Below are 15,062 nucleotides of genomic sequence, written 5' to 3' on the forward strand. Positions count from 1 at the left end.
CGTACGTGTATTTTGAGTTACTGTTAGTGGGTGGACAGATACGAAAATTTTAAAATGCACGTTAACGTTACGCCATATTAGTCCATATTGGGATGAAAGAACAAGAGATGAAAAATTGATTTTGAATATATAATAGTTGTCACTCTCAACACCCACAATCATGTTTGTTGAACTGATTGGAGGAATATTGACATTGTTGGCCAATAGAAAAAAAGGGATGGGTCATTTAACTTATTTTAACAGACTTATATAAAATACTTTTTGTAATTTTGCGTGGTGGAAATTGAAAGAGATGTGATGGTGCATTTGTCTGCATTTGTAATGAAAAATTACAAGTAGCATTATAAAAATTGCCATGCACAAACACACTGCCCCTACATGAGGAAACCTACCTGTAGCCATGTAGGTGGACTCTATTACATATGTTTAAGCCGAAAATCAAAATATATATTGGAACTAATCTTGATTAACGAAATCTTTATGCGCTCATCAAAATATTGTCGATTAGTGGCATGATTTTAATTTCATCAATAAATATGTTACACATCTTTAGGTGCAATGGATTGAGTCACTCACTTAAATATCTATCTAAGTGGTATGATGAGTGAAAGAGATAAAAATGTACTAGCCACTGCACAAGTTGAGGGAGATTATGTGGTTTTGAGGGGTTAATCCATCAAAGTTTTTGTTTGTGAAATGGGACTGACCCATCCAACACCATTTGGCTTACAATTTTTGTCATCTTCTATTTGGTTTTGCCTGTCAATATGAACTGAATATATTATACTTAGTCTCTGTTTTGCATTGCTGTGACCCAAGCCTAGCTACTCTATAGCTAGATTAATTAATTATAACTAATTAATACAGACCTCTCTATTGTACATTTCTAGGAGATTATCTCCTCACTATTATGGAAATTAGACAATGGTTTACGTATGAGAGTAAACAATTTTACATGCATGCACGAATGATCAATTCACAGCATAAGGAAAAATAATGAGAAAATTACCGAATGTGTAACAGGGGTATAATTTAAGTTACTATGCTGTTTATGTATAAATTATACTGTTGATTTTTTTATGAAAATGATAAATGCAAGAATTATTGTTCCAGAATAGTATTTTATAAACAGAAGTATTAACTAAAGAGAAAAAGATTTTATTTGATCCTCCATAATACACGATTTATTGAATCAATAATAAACATGAGCCCTACTGAGCGTAAGCTATAAATAATCCATTTACAAAATAACGAAAGACCTAATCCACAATCCCTAATTCTATTAACCCCTCAACAATGCAATAATAACAACTGTATATATATGTATATCTACATCTGAATTATAAGTTCTATCCACATACCTAACCAACATCTTGTCTAAAGGCTCAAAACCTAAATTTTTTAGTACTATTACATTACATTGTGAAGAGATCAAGATATAAAACAATAAAAAAATTGAGAAAAAACACTGTTTTTGATGTGAAAGCTTAATAAACATATCAAGAATTAAAGGCTGTCCACGCCTCAAACTCAAACAGCCGATCATATTTATTAGTGCATCAGTGCATTAAACATATAATATGAACAAGTGCTCAAATGGAAAAAAGAGAGAGACTATTATTTTCAACAGTATATAGCCAAACGTAATGCGATTATAATTTCATCAAACAAAGATTTATTGCTAAATGAGCTAGGATTATTTAGAAACAACAATATGAGAGTTAGTATATAGGCCACTAGTAAAGCAGTATCTAAATACCAAGAAGGGTGACAAGAGCGGATCTTGCAAGTGGGTTTGGATCTTTGGGTGAGAAATGGTGGCCATACAAACAGTCATAGTGCTTTTATATAAATGGAAAATATTAGGGGACTTTTCAATTGGATTCACTATTTTTGGTGTACTTTAGCACGTACACACGACATGCATATACATTTTCATAATTAAAAATTAATATAGTTTGTAACATATCTTAACAAAAGAAAGCAATTATGAAAAGTTAAATATCGTTCGCGGTTTGTGAATACTTTAAAGTATAGTAAAATATCCACTTTTTTCAATGAAAGACAAAAAATATCTATTAGTTTTCATATGAATGAACTAGAAAAATATTTATCCTTATGTCAGTTATGTGTTTGTTTCTATGCATTATTTTCTTAAAAAGATTGATATTTGCTGTTTTATACTCATTACTTCTTTTACTCTTGGCCTTGTTTGAGGGCTTGGGTTGGAAAATACAAGAAAAAAAAAATGCAAAGTGTTATTCGATCAATTAAAGTGACGTGTGAAATGCCCGACATTGTTTAGCCACTTTTAAAAAGTCATAAGTCGCAAATGTCAATATTTAAAAAAAAACACTACTCCTATAGAAGTGAACCCAATAGAATAAATATTTTTGTAATTTACCCTTTTAAAATAAAAAATTCAACCAACCTATAGGATAAATAGACAAAAATACTTATTGAAAAAAAAATAAGAAAAGCAAACAATCAAAGTAAATTAAAGATAAATGGAGATCGATTCAATTGTTGTGTCGTGTTGAGCTATTCAGACTTTGTCTTAAAATAAAGTTTTAACAAAATTTTGGAAAACTAAACAGTACAGTCACAGTCACACATATCATCTAGACGCTTCCACAAAACATCCTTTGTGACATAAAATAGGATTAATTTTTATATCTTCAATTAATTATTACTACCACTTAAAAATTTATCCGCCGGTATGAGATACTTGGGTATGGACCGAATATAAAGTTGGTGCGAATATCCTATCATACAACATCCAAAAGAATTAATATATTTTTCCTTAGCATTAAAATGGAAAACAATAATTAATAATCAAGAAATTGTTTATGAAAGCTGGCCCAACATCCAAAATTGTTTTTATGAGGCCCAAGTATTAAAAAAAGCCCAAACTATTTATTTTATTGACGAAGCCCAAATTTTGTTATTTCTTGTTTAGGGTAAAATTATTTTCAGAAAAAGAAAACAACTACTTACAAATGCTTCCGACAAAAAATAAAAAATAATAATTTAGAAAATTTAATTTTGAGTAAATTTATAGACCATCCGTTCTAAAAATAATAAACTTATTTACTATTTTGGGTTGTCCCCCAAAATTAGACCAAATCTAAACATGGAAAGTTTTTAACCAAATATACACTACTAATATTATGGATCTAACAATACTTCTACTACATTTTACATCTATGTCTCTTATTTACCAATTGCACATTAAACCCGTGCAATTTACAAGTTTGTCTAATATTTTGAGAACGTGGGAATATTACTTTTCCACCAACATTTCGGAGCACCCACTTGGCCACTTTTCAATGCCATAGGCCTATAGTAACTATCAAGTACATATAAGATTTAATTATGCATGCATGATACTCAACTAAAAGTGTAGCATGAGTTTTTATGATAGTCAATAAATATTTCTAGTTGTGCTCTTACACACGATATATGATAATTAAATGAGGTCGTGAAGTCTAAGTTGGTTTAGTCAAATAATTAAAAGGCCTTTTTGTTTTTTTGTTTATAAGAAGAATATAGACGGCGAATATGATTATAAAAATATGTGGAGTGTTTCACCAAGCTTAGGTAATACTCTGGTAGGACATCACATTCAAAATTCGTCAACCTATTAGGTGATGGTAGTATTTTAGAGGTGAAATCCCTCTCAATGTATTTTGCTGGCTTCATCTCCACCTAACAAATTAATAAATTTTATGGAAATTTAATTAAGTCTCAAAAGCAGTAAGAAAAGTCAATGGTATAAACCAATTATAAGAACTATTCATTCACTTTGGGCAGCAATTATAAGAATGTTTTAATCGTATTATTGAATAGAGAGTATTACAAAAGAGAAGTGGATGAGAAAATAAAGTTAAAGGTCTGCATCTATCTCCAAAACAAGAGGATGGGGTCCCAAAATGGAAGCCAAAGTGACCCCTTTGGCTTGTGGAAGTTGGCTGATATTTTCCAAGTCTTGATCACTCAAACACCAATCAAATATTTGGAGATTTTGTGTCATCCTCTCTTTGTTGAAGCTCTTGCTTGCTATGCTCACTCCTTGCTCGTATACCCACCTCAATGCCACCTGAGCTGTGGTTTTTCCCATGGCTTTCGCGATATCCGCTAGAACTTCGTTTCCCAGTATTCTGTCGTCTCCCCATTTCGTGTTGTTTGCTCCCAGCGGAGAGTAGGCCGTCACGTGAACTCCCCTTTCCTTGCAGAATTCCCTCAGTTTCTTCTGTTGCCAATATGGATTCATCTCCACCTAAACCCAAAATAATACAATAGGATGATTAGTCAAAACTCAAAACTAGCATGAGATTGAGAGAGTATTGCGTAAAAATCAAAATATTGTTGGACATCTAACGTCCATCCTAGGGGATGAAAGTACAAATTGATACCATAGTACCTCCACACAAATTAGGAGTAATTCTAAAATTATTTAATTTCTCATTCTCATTCTTAATTATAAGAATCTAAAAGGTATAACGACTAGACTATATTCTAAATAATAAAAATTGAGTATATATATTAGATTTGTCTAGAAAATTAGATGAAGTATGAGAGAGGAAGAGAGATACCTGATTGAGTGTTGGTGGGATTTTGGCAGTGGAGAGGAGGTGATCAAGGGTTTTGATAGAGAAATTACTAACACCTATGGCTTTTGTGAGCCCTAAATTCACGCACTCCTCCATCCCTTTCCACGCACCCTTGATATCCAAAGGCTTCACGATTTCAACTGGAACCGGAGTTTTTCTCACCATTTCCGTCAGCCTCACCGGCCAATGGATCAGGTACATATCCACATACTCCACTTTCAGATTTCTGCATTATTATTCAATTTTGTTAAATTAAAGAGAAAGAGATTAAGTAGTAGTAGTAGTAGTATAAGTGTATTACTGGAGGCTCATTTTGCAAGCGGGCACGATCTGGCTGGGATCGGTGAAGCTGGCCCACAGCTTGGTGGTGATGAAGAGGTCGCTGCGTGAGTCAATGAGGCCGAGTCGCAGGGCCTCCGCCACGGCCTCGCCCAGGGCCGTCTCGGAGCCGTAGGCGAAGGCTGTGTCGAAGTGGCGGTACCCGGCCTTGATCGCCTCCAGCACAGCCGCTTTCGTCGTCTCCAGGTCTGCCATAGGAAACGACGCCGTTCCCATCCCAATCACCGGCATCGCCTTCTCCATGCCGCCGAGCTTCAACTTTGGGATCACTGCCATTTTTTTTTTATATTTTTTTAATTGATTTGCTTGTTTAGTGCAATGGTTATGTACATTTATATAGATTATTGAGAGAGAAGGAAGACTTTGATGCATGTATTTGTGGCGGCTGGGAAGTAGCCATAGACCACACTCGTTGTAGGTAGTGCCGTAGAGCCAAAGTGAATGCCTACTAAAATGGAGGCGCGGACCAAAGGCAGTTTTTGCTAATTAAATTCTTGTTTTTTACATCTGCTCAAAATTACTACCAGTACAAATTAATCCGACTTTGATTTTTTTTTAAAGGCTAACAGAGTACTTTGAATTAGAAGACGACATTTTCTTATTTTTTGAAATATTTAATGTTTTTATCCAATATGAAGATTATTCAACGACTTTGAAGGTGTGCGTTTGTGACGTGTTATATTAGTATGCCTTTCATTTATAAATGTGATAGATACGTACGAATGTAGGGATGTACGAATGTAGGGATGTATCAAATGCAAACTGTAAATATTGTACAAACTTCAAATTATGATTTGAACCGTTACAAAATGTTAACATTAAATGTCAACACAATTTCAACGGTTGATGCTCTGTTGACACCGTGTTGATATTGTGTTGACGTTGTATTGACATCAAAATCTTAAAATTTTAAACTGTGTTGACATTGTGTTGACGTTGTATTAACACTGTATTAAAAAGTTTAGAGTTTGTACAATATATGAGTTTACATTTTATCACTACCCAACTAATGTATCTATATTAGTATTGAAACTTATAAATTACTTTTTCGTTTACCCTACATAAAGAAAAAAAACTCCACAATTTCTCCTTTCCAATTAGAAAGCGAAATATCATGGAGTACTATCGATTACTACTCCCTCCGTCTCTAATAATTTGGACCATTTGACCCGGCACAGATTTTAAGAAATATAATAAAAAGCGAGTTGAAAAAGTTCATGAACCGAGTTGAAAGCGAAACTATGATCTGAACCGTTACAAAATGTTAACATTAAATGTCAACACATTTTCAACGGTTGATGCTATGTTGACACCGTGTTGATATTGTGTTGAAGTTGTATTGACATCAAAATCTTAAAATTTTAAACTGTGTTGACATTGTGTTGACGTTGTATTAACACTGCATTAAAAAGTTTGGAGTTTGTACAATATATGAGTTTGCATTTTATCACTACCCAACGAATGTATCTATATTAGTATTGAAACTTATAAATCATAGAGTTAACTTATAAATTACTTTTTCGTTTACCCTACATAAAGAAAAAAAAAACTCCACAATTTCTCCTTTCCAATTAGAAAGCGAAATATCATGGAGTACTATCGATTACTACTCCCTCCGTCTCTAATAATTTAGACCATTTGACCCGGCACAGATTTTAAGAAATATAATACAAAGCGAGTTGAAAAAGTTAGTGGTATGTGAGTCCTACTTTTATATATTAATTTTATAATAAAATGTGAGTGATAATGAGTTAGCGGAATGTGTGGTCCATTACTTAAAAATGATAAAAATGAAATGTGACAAATTTTTAGGTATGGAAACAAAAATGACAAATTTTGTGGGACACTATATTTCCAGAGTCAAAGTCATATCTGTGACTCTTTTCCATTGGTCCAATCATCATTATTATTATTACTATTAGCATTCAGTGTTCACCGTGGAATATTCTCCAATTAATATTTTTCATATTGATCTAAAAGTTTTTATGAATTCGATGAATTTGATATCTTGAATCTTGGACTGTTTGATAAGAATGATAAAAGAAGATAAGGATATATACACACTTTATATTAAGGTAAAACAGTTATAACTGTTAATCTAGGCCATCCAATGCAAATATTTTTCTTCTCAAATTGTTTTTAGCCTGGGATCTTTAGAAAGAAAAAAAGTACAAGTAATGTTTACATACATATATTTGGTCCGGTGTGGAGGTAGATAATTTTTAATAGTTGAAAATGTTAACCGTTTTATTTTGTTGTTGAAAGTGAAGTTGTGTATTGTTGACTCTTGTAGTAAGTGCCAAAAGTAGTCGATCTAGGATTCTAATAAAAAAAATCAAAGCTATATACTATTCGATCAATTTGCAATATTAATAAAAATAAATTTTCATTTTTTTGGAAAATAGCTCTAAAATTAGTTATAAGCTAATTCAAATTTATTTATTCTTAATTTTAAATCAAATCTTATTAGAATCTTTAACTTAAAATAGTTAGAGAATAAAATAAGTTCAGGGACAAAATATGAAAAAAGTACCCCTTATGTAAGTATTTTTCATTTTGTATAAACTTGTGGTAATGTGCGTCAAATTACAAGAACCTAAAAGGTGGAGTAGAAGCGATGGTCTGAATTTACATGTCGAAAAAGAAATCCAATTCCTTCTGAAAGAAGTCTTGCATTTTGATGGGATACGAACTAAACAACTAAACAATAATTGCGAGCCCAATAGCAGTGACGGCCCATCAGCCCAAAACCCAAGAAAGAGTATCAGTTCGGCACAACCAAAGAGTTCGGTCACAGCCTATAGCTCGGTAGTATCAGTTCGGCACAACCAAAGAGTTCGGTCACAGCCTATAGCTCGGTAAAAGCCGACCAATCGAGCTCAACTCTCAGATCGGCAAAAGCTGATCGGCAAAGTTCAGCAGTTCGGTCTCAGTATTCGACCGAACAAGGAGATAGTGGACCCATGCACGATCTCCACGACCTCCATTACACCCACGGTCTATTTAGTGGTATTAAGCAGTTATCAACCCCCCTACCAGGGCTGCAAACCACGATCTTAGTTCGAATGTATAAATAGAACTTAGATCAGATAGTCGAAGGTTAAGTCCTCTAGATCCTGAATCTCATATAGCAAATCAGCATTGTAATCTGTAAGCTAGATCAAGCAATACAAATTTGCCCTCTATTCTTCCCGTGGACGTAGATTTACCTCAGTAAATCGAACCACGTAATTTTCAGTGTTGTGATCTTCATTTATTACTTGCATTTATTCCCATAAAAAATTCGCTAAATCATCACTGGCGCCGTCTGTGGGAACACAGAAAACCAAAACTGTGATAAAAGCGAGTTTTTGATCCTCTTCCACCAAAAAATGCGTACGAAATCACATAATACCCATACTTCCGTCCGTGATGAACGTGAGGAAGCTAGTCCAGCCCGTAGGTCTGGAAAACAGCCTCGGGAGAAATCTGCCTCCAGTTCTCACGGTGAAAGAACAAACCACTCAAAAAGTCATCGCACCGAGCCTCCCCAGCAGCTCGATTTGAATGAGGCTGTCAAGTTGTTCTTGGCTGAGAAGCAGGATGAGTTCTTAACATTCCTGCAAAAGAGCCAGAAGCCGGAGAAGAAAACGACGGATTCTCCCTCCCCCTCCAGACATGAAAGTCACTACCGCAGTAGTGTCGTATCTTCCAGGAGAAAGAATCCTCACCACCGATATGTTCCTTCTCCTCCTTGTTACCGAAATCACAGGAGAACTCCATCTCCACCATACCGTAGAGATGTCGGATTCGCTATGTATGGAGCACTGAAGACTCCATTTTCGGATGATATCACCAGAACTCCGTTGCCACAGAATTACCGAACTCCGTCAGTGACTTATGACGGGTTAGTGGATCCTCATGATTTCCTGGGACGCTATCAGTATAATATGGCGAACCAAGGTCTCAATGAGGTTCATATGTGTAAGCTGTTTCCCGAGCTGCTCATCGGGAACGCAAGAGGGTGGTTTGATAGCCTCCCTCAAGGCAGCATTAGATCTTACAGAGATCTAATGGATGCTTTTCATAGGAGGTTCTTCCAGAAAGCTGAAACCCGAATCACTTCGGCTCAGCTGCTTTCTATACGTCAAGGTCGCGATGAAAAGATTAGCGACTTCATGACAAGATTCCACAAGGAATGCCTACAAGTAGATGATCTCAATGATCTACTTGTCATTTCGGCATTCCAAAATGGAATTCTGCCAGGAGCTCTCTACAGAAAGCTCGTTGAATGCAGTCCGCAAACAGCTCAAGAGATGTGGGACATTGCGGACCAGTTTTCTCGTGTTGATGAGGCAGACCGTCGAAAACGGTCTTTAGACAGCTCTTCCAGAGGAGACAAGAGGAAGCCCGATCATAGCGATCAGGGACATCCTCGCCGAACTCCTTTTGAAAGAATTCAAAGGGCACTGGTACAAGACAGATTGGGACCACGTCTCAATCCTGAGAAACCACCCGCTCAGTTCGTACCATTGAACAAGTCGAGAGCGGAAATTTTCGAACTGCATTCTGATATGTTCGAAAAACCAAAGCCGATGACGAAATCGGCCACGCGCCGAAGTCAGGATAAATATTGCTCCTTCCATCAAGACCACGGTCACGATACCGAGGAGTGCCGAAATTTGGCAGCAGATATTGATGTTCTTGTGAAAGCAGGGACGTTAAAAAAATACCAAAGCAAGTCGCCGAAAAAGAATAAGAAACAGAGAAGTGCGAACTGCGCTCCTCAGGATCCTAAAATGCAACAGGATCCCGAAGACGATGACGAGCCGCAATATGATGGAGTGATCCAGACTATTGACGCTCTCCCAGCCGGGAAGACTAAATCGTCTCTAAAATCAGAGCGCAGAGGCTTCAATCGAGAGGAGCCAACACATAAAAGGCTGAAGAAGGAGGAAGTAATTACATTTTCAGATGCAGATCCCGTCCCGGCCATTTCTCCTCATCAAGACGCTATTGTCATTCAAGCTGGAGTGGCAAACAAACTGATCCACAGAGTGTTTGTGGATACAGGAGCGTCGGTTAGCATTCTTTTTAAAGAATGTTTTGATAAACTGGAAGTGGATCCAGCTCGGCTCAGTCCGGCCCCACTTCCTCTGAAAAGTTTCGCCCAGGAGGACACCCGCCCTGAAGGTATTATCAGCCTTCCGATTACGGTAGGAAGAGCGCCTACTAGCTCCAGTACGGTGATCGAGTTTTTTGTGGTAAAAGCTCGATCCCCGTATAACATTATACTGGGAAGAGACTGGCTCAACACAGTTCGGGCCATTTGCTCTACTTATCACCTCACAATCAAGATTCCCACTAAAGGAGGGATAGCAGTCATCCGAGGTGATCAAAAGAGAGCAAAAGAATGTTTGCAGATTGCGCTTAAAAGTTCCGAACAATCAGATCGGCACCATCAAGCATAGCAATCACAGCAGCCGGAGTCAGAGGCAGACGAAATGAACGAAGTCACACCGGAGCCGAACTCGATGAAAGTTCAGTTATACGAAGATGATCCATCCAGAACGGTCAAGATCGGTTTCGCGGGAACACCTCTACTCCGGGAAAAGACCATCCAGCTCCTCAAAGAGTACAAAGATGTCTTTGCGTGGTCTCCGTTGGACATGACTGGAGTGTCTCCCGAGGTAATTACACATCGGTTAAATATTGATGATAAAGAAAGAAAGAAATCAAGTCATCCATGACGAAGTCCGCCAATTACTGAAAGCGGATGTATTATTTGAAGTAAAATATCCTTCTTGGGTGGCCAATCCTGTGATGATCAAGAAAAAAGAAGGAGGATGGCGGATGTGCATAGATTTTACGGATCTAAATAAGCACTGTCCTAAAGATTGCTACCCCCTTCCCAACATAGATAAAAAAGTAGAAGCTCTGATAGGCTTCGAAATTTTCTGTTTTCTTGATTTGTATAAAGGATACCACCAAGTTTTAATGGATGAGAATGATGCTTCAAAAACGGCTTTCATTACTGACTTCGGTATTTTTGCTTATAAAAAGATGCCATTTGGTTTAAAGAATGCCGGAGCCACATATCAAAGGATGGTAGATAAGCTATTTCGGCACCTGATCGGAAAAGAGGTTGAAGTATATGTTGACGACATAGTTGTTAAAAGCAGAAGCACTTCGGAGTACGAAAACAATCTCAAATCCACTCTCGACGTGCTCAAAAAAGCCAACCTCAAACTCAATCCCCAAAAATGTACCTTTTTGGTAGATTCGGGAAAATTTCTGGGTTGTTGGGTTTCAAAGGAAGGACTCAAGGCAAATCCCCTAAAGGTTCAAGTTGTTCAGAACATGGCAATGCCGAAGTCCATACATGATGTGCAAAGGCTAACTGGATGTCTAGCCGCACTGAATAGATTCCTTTCCCAAGCAGCCGAAAAGCAAATGCCGTTCTTCAATGTTTTGAAGAAGGCACCAAAGTTTGAGTGGGGAGCCGAACAGAAAAAGGCTTTTGACGAACTCAAAAGTTATTTAACCGAACTTCCTACTCTCTCTGCTCCAACAGATGCCGAAGTGATATTCTTATATTTAGCAGCATCAGATCAAACCATTAGCGCGGTGCTTGTACGAGAAGAAGGCCTAAAACAGCGTCCTATCTACTTTACAAGCCGAGCATTAAGAGGTCCTGAAACAAGGTATCAACCTCTGGAAAAAATTGCTCTGGCATTAGTAAATGCAGCAAGGAGACTGCGGCCATATTTCTATGCTCACAAAGTATGCGTCTTAACCGATCTTCCACTTCGGCAAGTTTTGACTAAGCCAGAAGCATCAGGCAGAATTGCCAAGTGGGCCATAGAGTTGGGAGAACATTCAATAGAATATCTACCTCGGAAAGCCATCAAGGGACAAGCCTTGGCAGATTTTCTTGTAGAGGCAAAGTTCGATCAGGCAATCCCTATTATTGCCGAACAGAAAAATCCTACCAATGATGAACTAACACAGCCCCAGAAACCCGAAGTAGAGCCGCCGGACTGTTGGATTGGATTCGTAGATGGAGCTTCGAATAAGACAGGAAGTGGAGCTGGTATTCTACTTATCGCTCCCGACGGACACGAAGTAACTTATTCACTTCGGTTCTTATTCCCAACCACTAATAACGAAGCCGAATACGAAGCCCTTCTTGCCGGACTTCAGTTAGCGCAACATCTACTTGTCAAATCTCTCAAAATTCATTGTGATTCACAAGTCATAGTGAATCACATGCTGGGTACAAGTGAAGCCCGTGGTGAAAGGATGAAAAAATACTTGGACAAAGCGCAAAGTATTAGCCGAAATTTCTCTTATTTTCGGATAATCCACATTCCCAGAGCGGGAAATAGCCGAGCAGATACTTTAAGTAAGTTGGCCTCATATCCGAGCTCAAAGGTGGAGGAATTACCGCACAGAAGCATTGATGAAGCTGAAGTACACTCAGTAACCAGTTCACCAAACTGGATGACGCCAATATTAAAGTATCTAGATCAAGGACAACTGCCCGAGGATAAGAGAGAAGCAAGGAAAATCACATGCCGAGCAAGTCGGTATGAACTTCATGAAGGAGTCCTATATAGAAAGTCCTACCTTCAACCGTTATTGCGATGTGTAGGACCAGAAGAGACGGATTACATCCTTAGAGAAGTTCATGAAGGATCTTGCGGTAGCCACATCGGAGCTAGAGCATTAGCTAAAAAAGTTCTGAGATGGGGATATTATTGGCCAACTTTGGTACAAGAAGCAGTACAGCTAGTTAAGAAATGTACGAAATGCCAAATCCATGCAAATATCCCAAGGACGCCGCAGACTGATCTATGTGCTATGCAAAGCCCTTGGCCTTTTATGCAATGGGGCATAGACATAGTAGGACCACTACCACAAGCTCCCCGGCAAATGAAATTCTTGATCGTTGCCGTGGATTACTTCACAAAGTGGGTGGAGGCTGAACCATTAGCTACGATAACAAGCTCAAAGGCATTAGATTTTGTCTGGAAGAACATAGTTTGCCGATTTGGCATACCCCATATCCTCATTTCAGATAATGGGACTCAGTTTACTGACAAAACATTCAAGAATTGGTGCCAAGAGTTGAATATTCAACAGCGGTTCACTTCAGTCTCTCACCCACAAGCAAACGGACAAACGGAAGTAACAAACCGTACTTTGGTGAAAGGATTAAAAACTCGGTTAGAACAAGCCAAAGGACAATGGGTAGAAAATCTTCCTCAAGTCCTATGGTCTTACCGAACTACGCCAAAAACCTCCAACGGTGAAACTCCGTACAGTCTAGTGTACGGCACTGAAGCCGTAATTCCGGTTGAGATCGGCATACCCAGCCCCCGAACTCTTAATTTCTCAACAGAACTGAATGACGACGGACTGAGAGCCGAACTAGATCTTGCCGAAGAAAGAAGAGAATTGGCCTTCATAAAAGAAGCCAAGTACAAGGAGCAAGTAACCCGGTATTATAACCAAAGGGTGAAAAAGCTGCAGTTTCAAGTGGGAGATCTCGTATTGAGAAACAATGAAGTAAGCCGAGCAGAAAAGCTGGGCAAACTTGAACCCACATGGGAAGGTCCGTATCGGGTGTCAGAAGTCCTGGGAAAAGGGTCTTATAAATTAACTCACATGTCAGGAGAACAAGTACCCCGAACATGGCATATTTCCAACCTCAAGAAGTTCTATTTGTAAGAGACAAGGTCCGGTCAGTCTTGTGTCTAGTTCGGTCCTAGGGTTATGTGCTTTCTTTTTTTTATTGTTCTTTATACTTGTCGTTTTTTAAAAAAGTTTAAAATCTTTTTCGTCCTTTTTATTTGTCTCTCTATGTGCGTTTTGTCTCTTACAAATGTTACTGAGGTATATTGTTCCTTAAAGGCTGATCCCCTTTTTTTAGATCATGTATTAAAGACAATTGTGAGTCCAAGCTTCTAAGGAAGATACAAGATTCCACAATTCAGCTTAAGAAACAAGCAATTCGTCTGAAACGAACTGCAATAAGCCGGAAACCACTCCGGTTAACTAGGGAAAGTCCAATCCAAGCGATAAAACTCGCCAAATAAGGACACTAACTAAGTCCGGTCAAAGAAGAGTTTACTTCATAAGACCGAGGACGAGTACAATAAATGAAATAAAAAATCGCTGAACTGTAAATACGCAGTGATAGAAGCGAAATGAAAAAATTTCATTTACTAAGTCTTGTTGGGCATACAATTCCGCTGCCCTACGAGAATGCGTTACACCATTACAAAGGACTATTCTACTGTCTACGATTGCTAAAGTTGAGCCACCTATCCGAAAAATCCTCATGATGCTGAGTTCGGGCGTTCCGAGCAGTTGAAGAATAAGTAGGTGGACGAGATGCTCTGATCGACCTACCGCCTCTTCCCTGAGTCTGGGAAGTTCTAGCACCTCGGCGGCGAAGAGTCTCTTCACGAAGCATTCGCTGATCTTGCTCACTCATATTCACAACTCCTCTACGAACTTCAGGGCGTTCTTATCTTGACGTTTCCGGTTGCTCCTGAGTCCGTTGCTGATTTGGAGTAGAATTTTGAGTAAGTGGATTAGAGGTTTGAGTTGGAGTGTGAGCATCTGTTAGCGGGAAACGGCTAAGGAATCTCTCGATTGAGGGACGCCGGGAAAGAATGATGTCGTACAGAGAAGCCAAGCGCCGCAATGATTTCACAACTTGTTGGCAAGCCGAGCTCTCCAGCACATTGTTCTTCCGGAGTACATGAAGCTCCTCCCACAGTTCATCAACTTGATTCTGAACTTCAGATATAGTCATTCCCCCGCGCCCGCAGATGAAATCTTCATATGCAGTCCTCTCAGCGACGGCAGTATTCAGCTCGGCCTCCAGATCTTTCTTTATGGACTCTAAGTCCTTATTGTTGGACTCCAGCTCCACTAAACGAGCCAAGAGTTCATCATACTTCATCTGGTCATCTATAGCTTTTTTCTCAGCTTCATTTAAAGCCAAAGAGTATAGCCGCTTCCAGTGAAGTACCTCCAGCTCCTTAGAGTTAAGAATACGAAGCAGCTATGTCAGTTCGGCATTTCAGTTTACCGAGCAGGCAGTAAACCACAATAGGA

General features: G+C 38.4%; 1 protein-coding gene across 1 annotated transcript; it reads right to left on the reverse strand.

Annotated features, from left to right (window-relative positions):
- Positions 1–3,816: 3,816 nt before the first annotated feature.
- Positions 3,817–5,400, reverse strand: LOC121793704 (D-galacturonate reductase-like). Its single transcript, XM_042191746.1, has 3 exons — positions 4,915–5,400; positions 4,596–4,839; positions 3,817–4,279 (listed from the first exon to the last, which is right to left on the reverse strand). The coding sequence occupies exons 1-3, from the start codon at positions 5,322–5,324 to the stop codon at positions 3,887–3,889; spliced, it is 1,047 nt and encodes a 348-aa protein (XP_042047680.1). The 5' UTR covers positions 5,325–5,400; the 3' UTR covers positions 3,817–3,886.
- Positions 5,401–15,062: the final 9,662 nt, after the last annotated feature.

Source organism: Salvia splendens, chromosome 3, assembly GCF_004379255.2.
Source record: "Salvia splendens isolate huo1 chromosome 3, SspV2, whole genome shotgun sequence".
Taxonomy (NCBI): domain Eukaryota; kingdom Viridiplantae; phylum Streptophyta; class Magnoliopsida; order Lamiales; family Lamiaceae; genus Salvia; species Salvia splendens.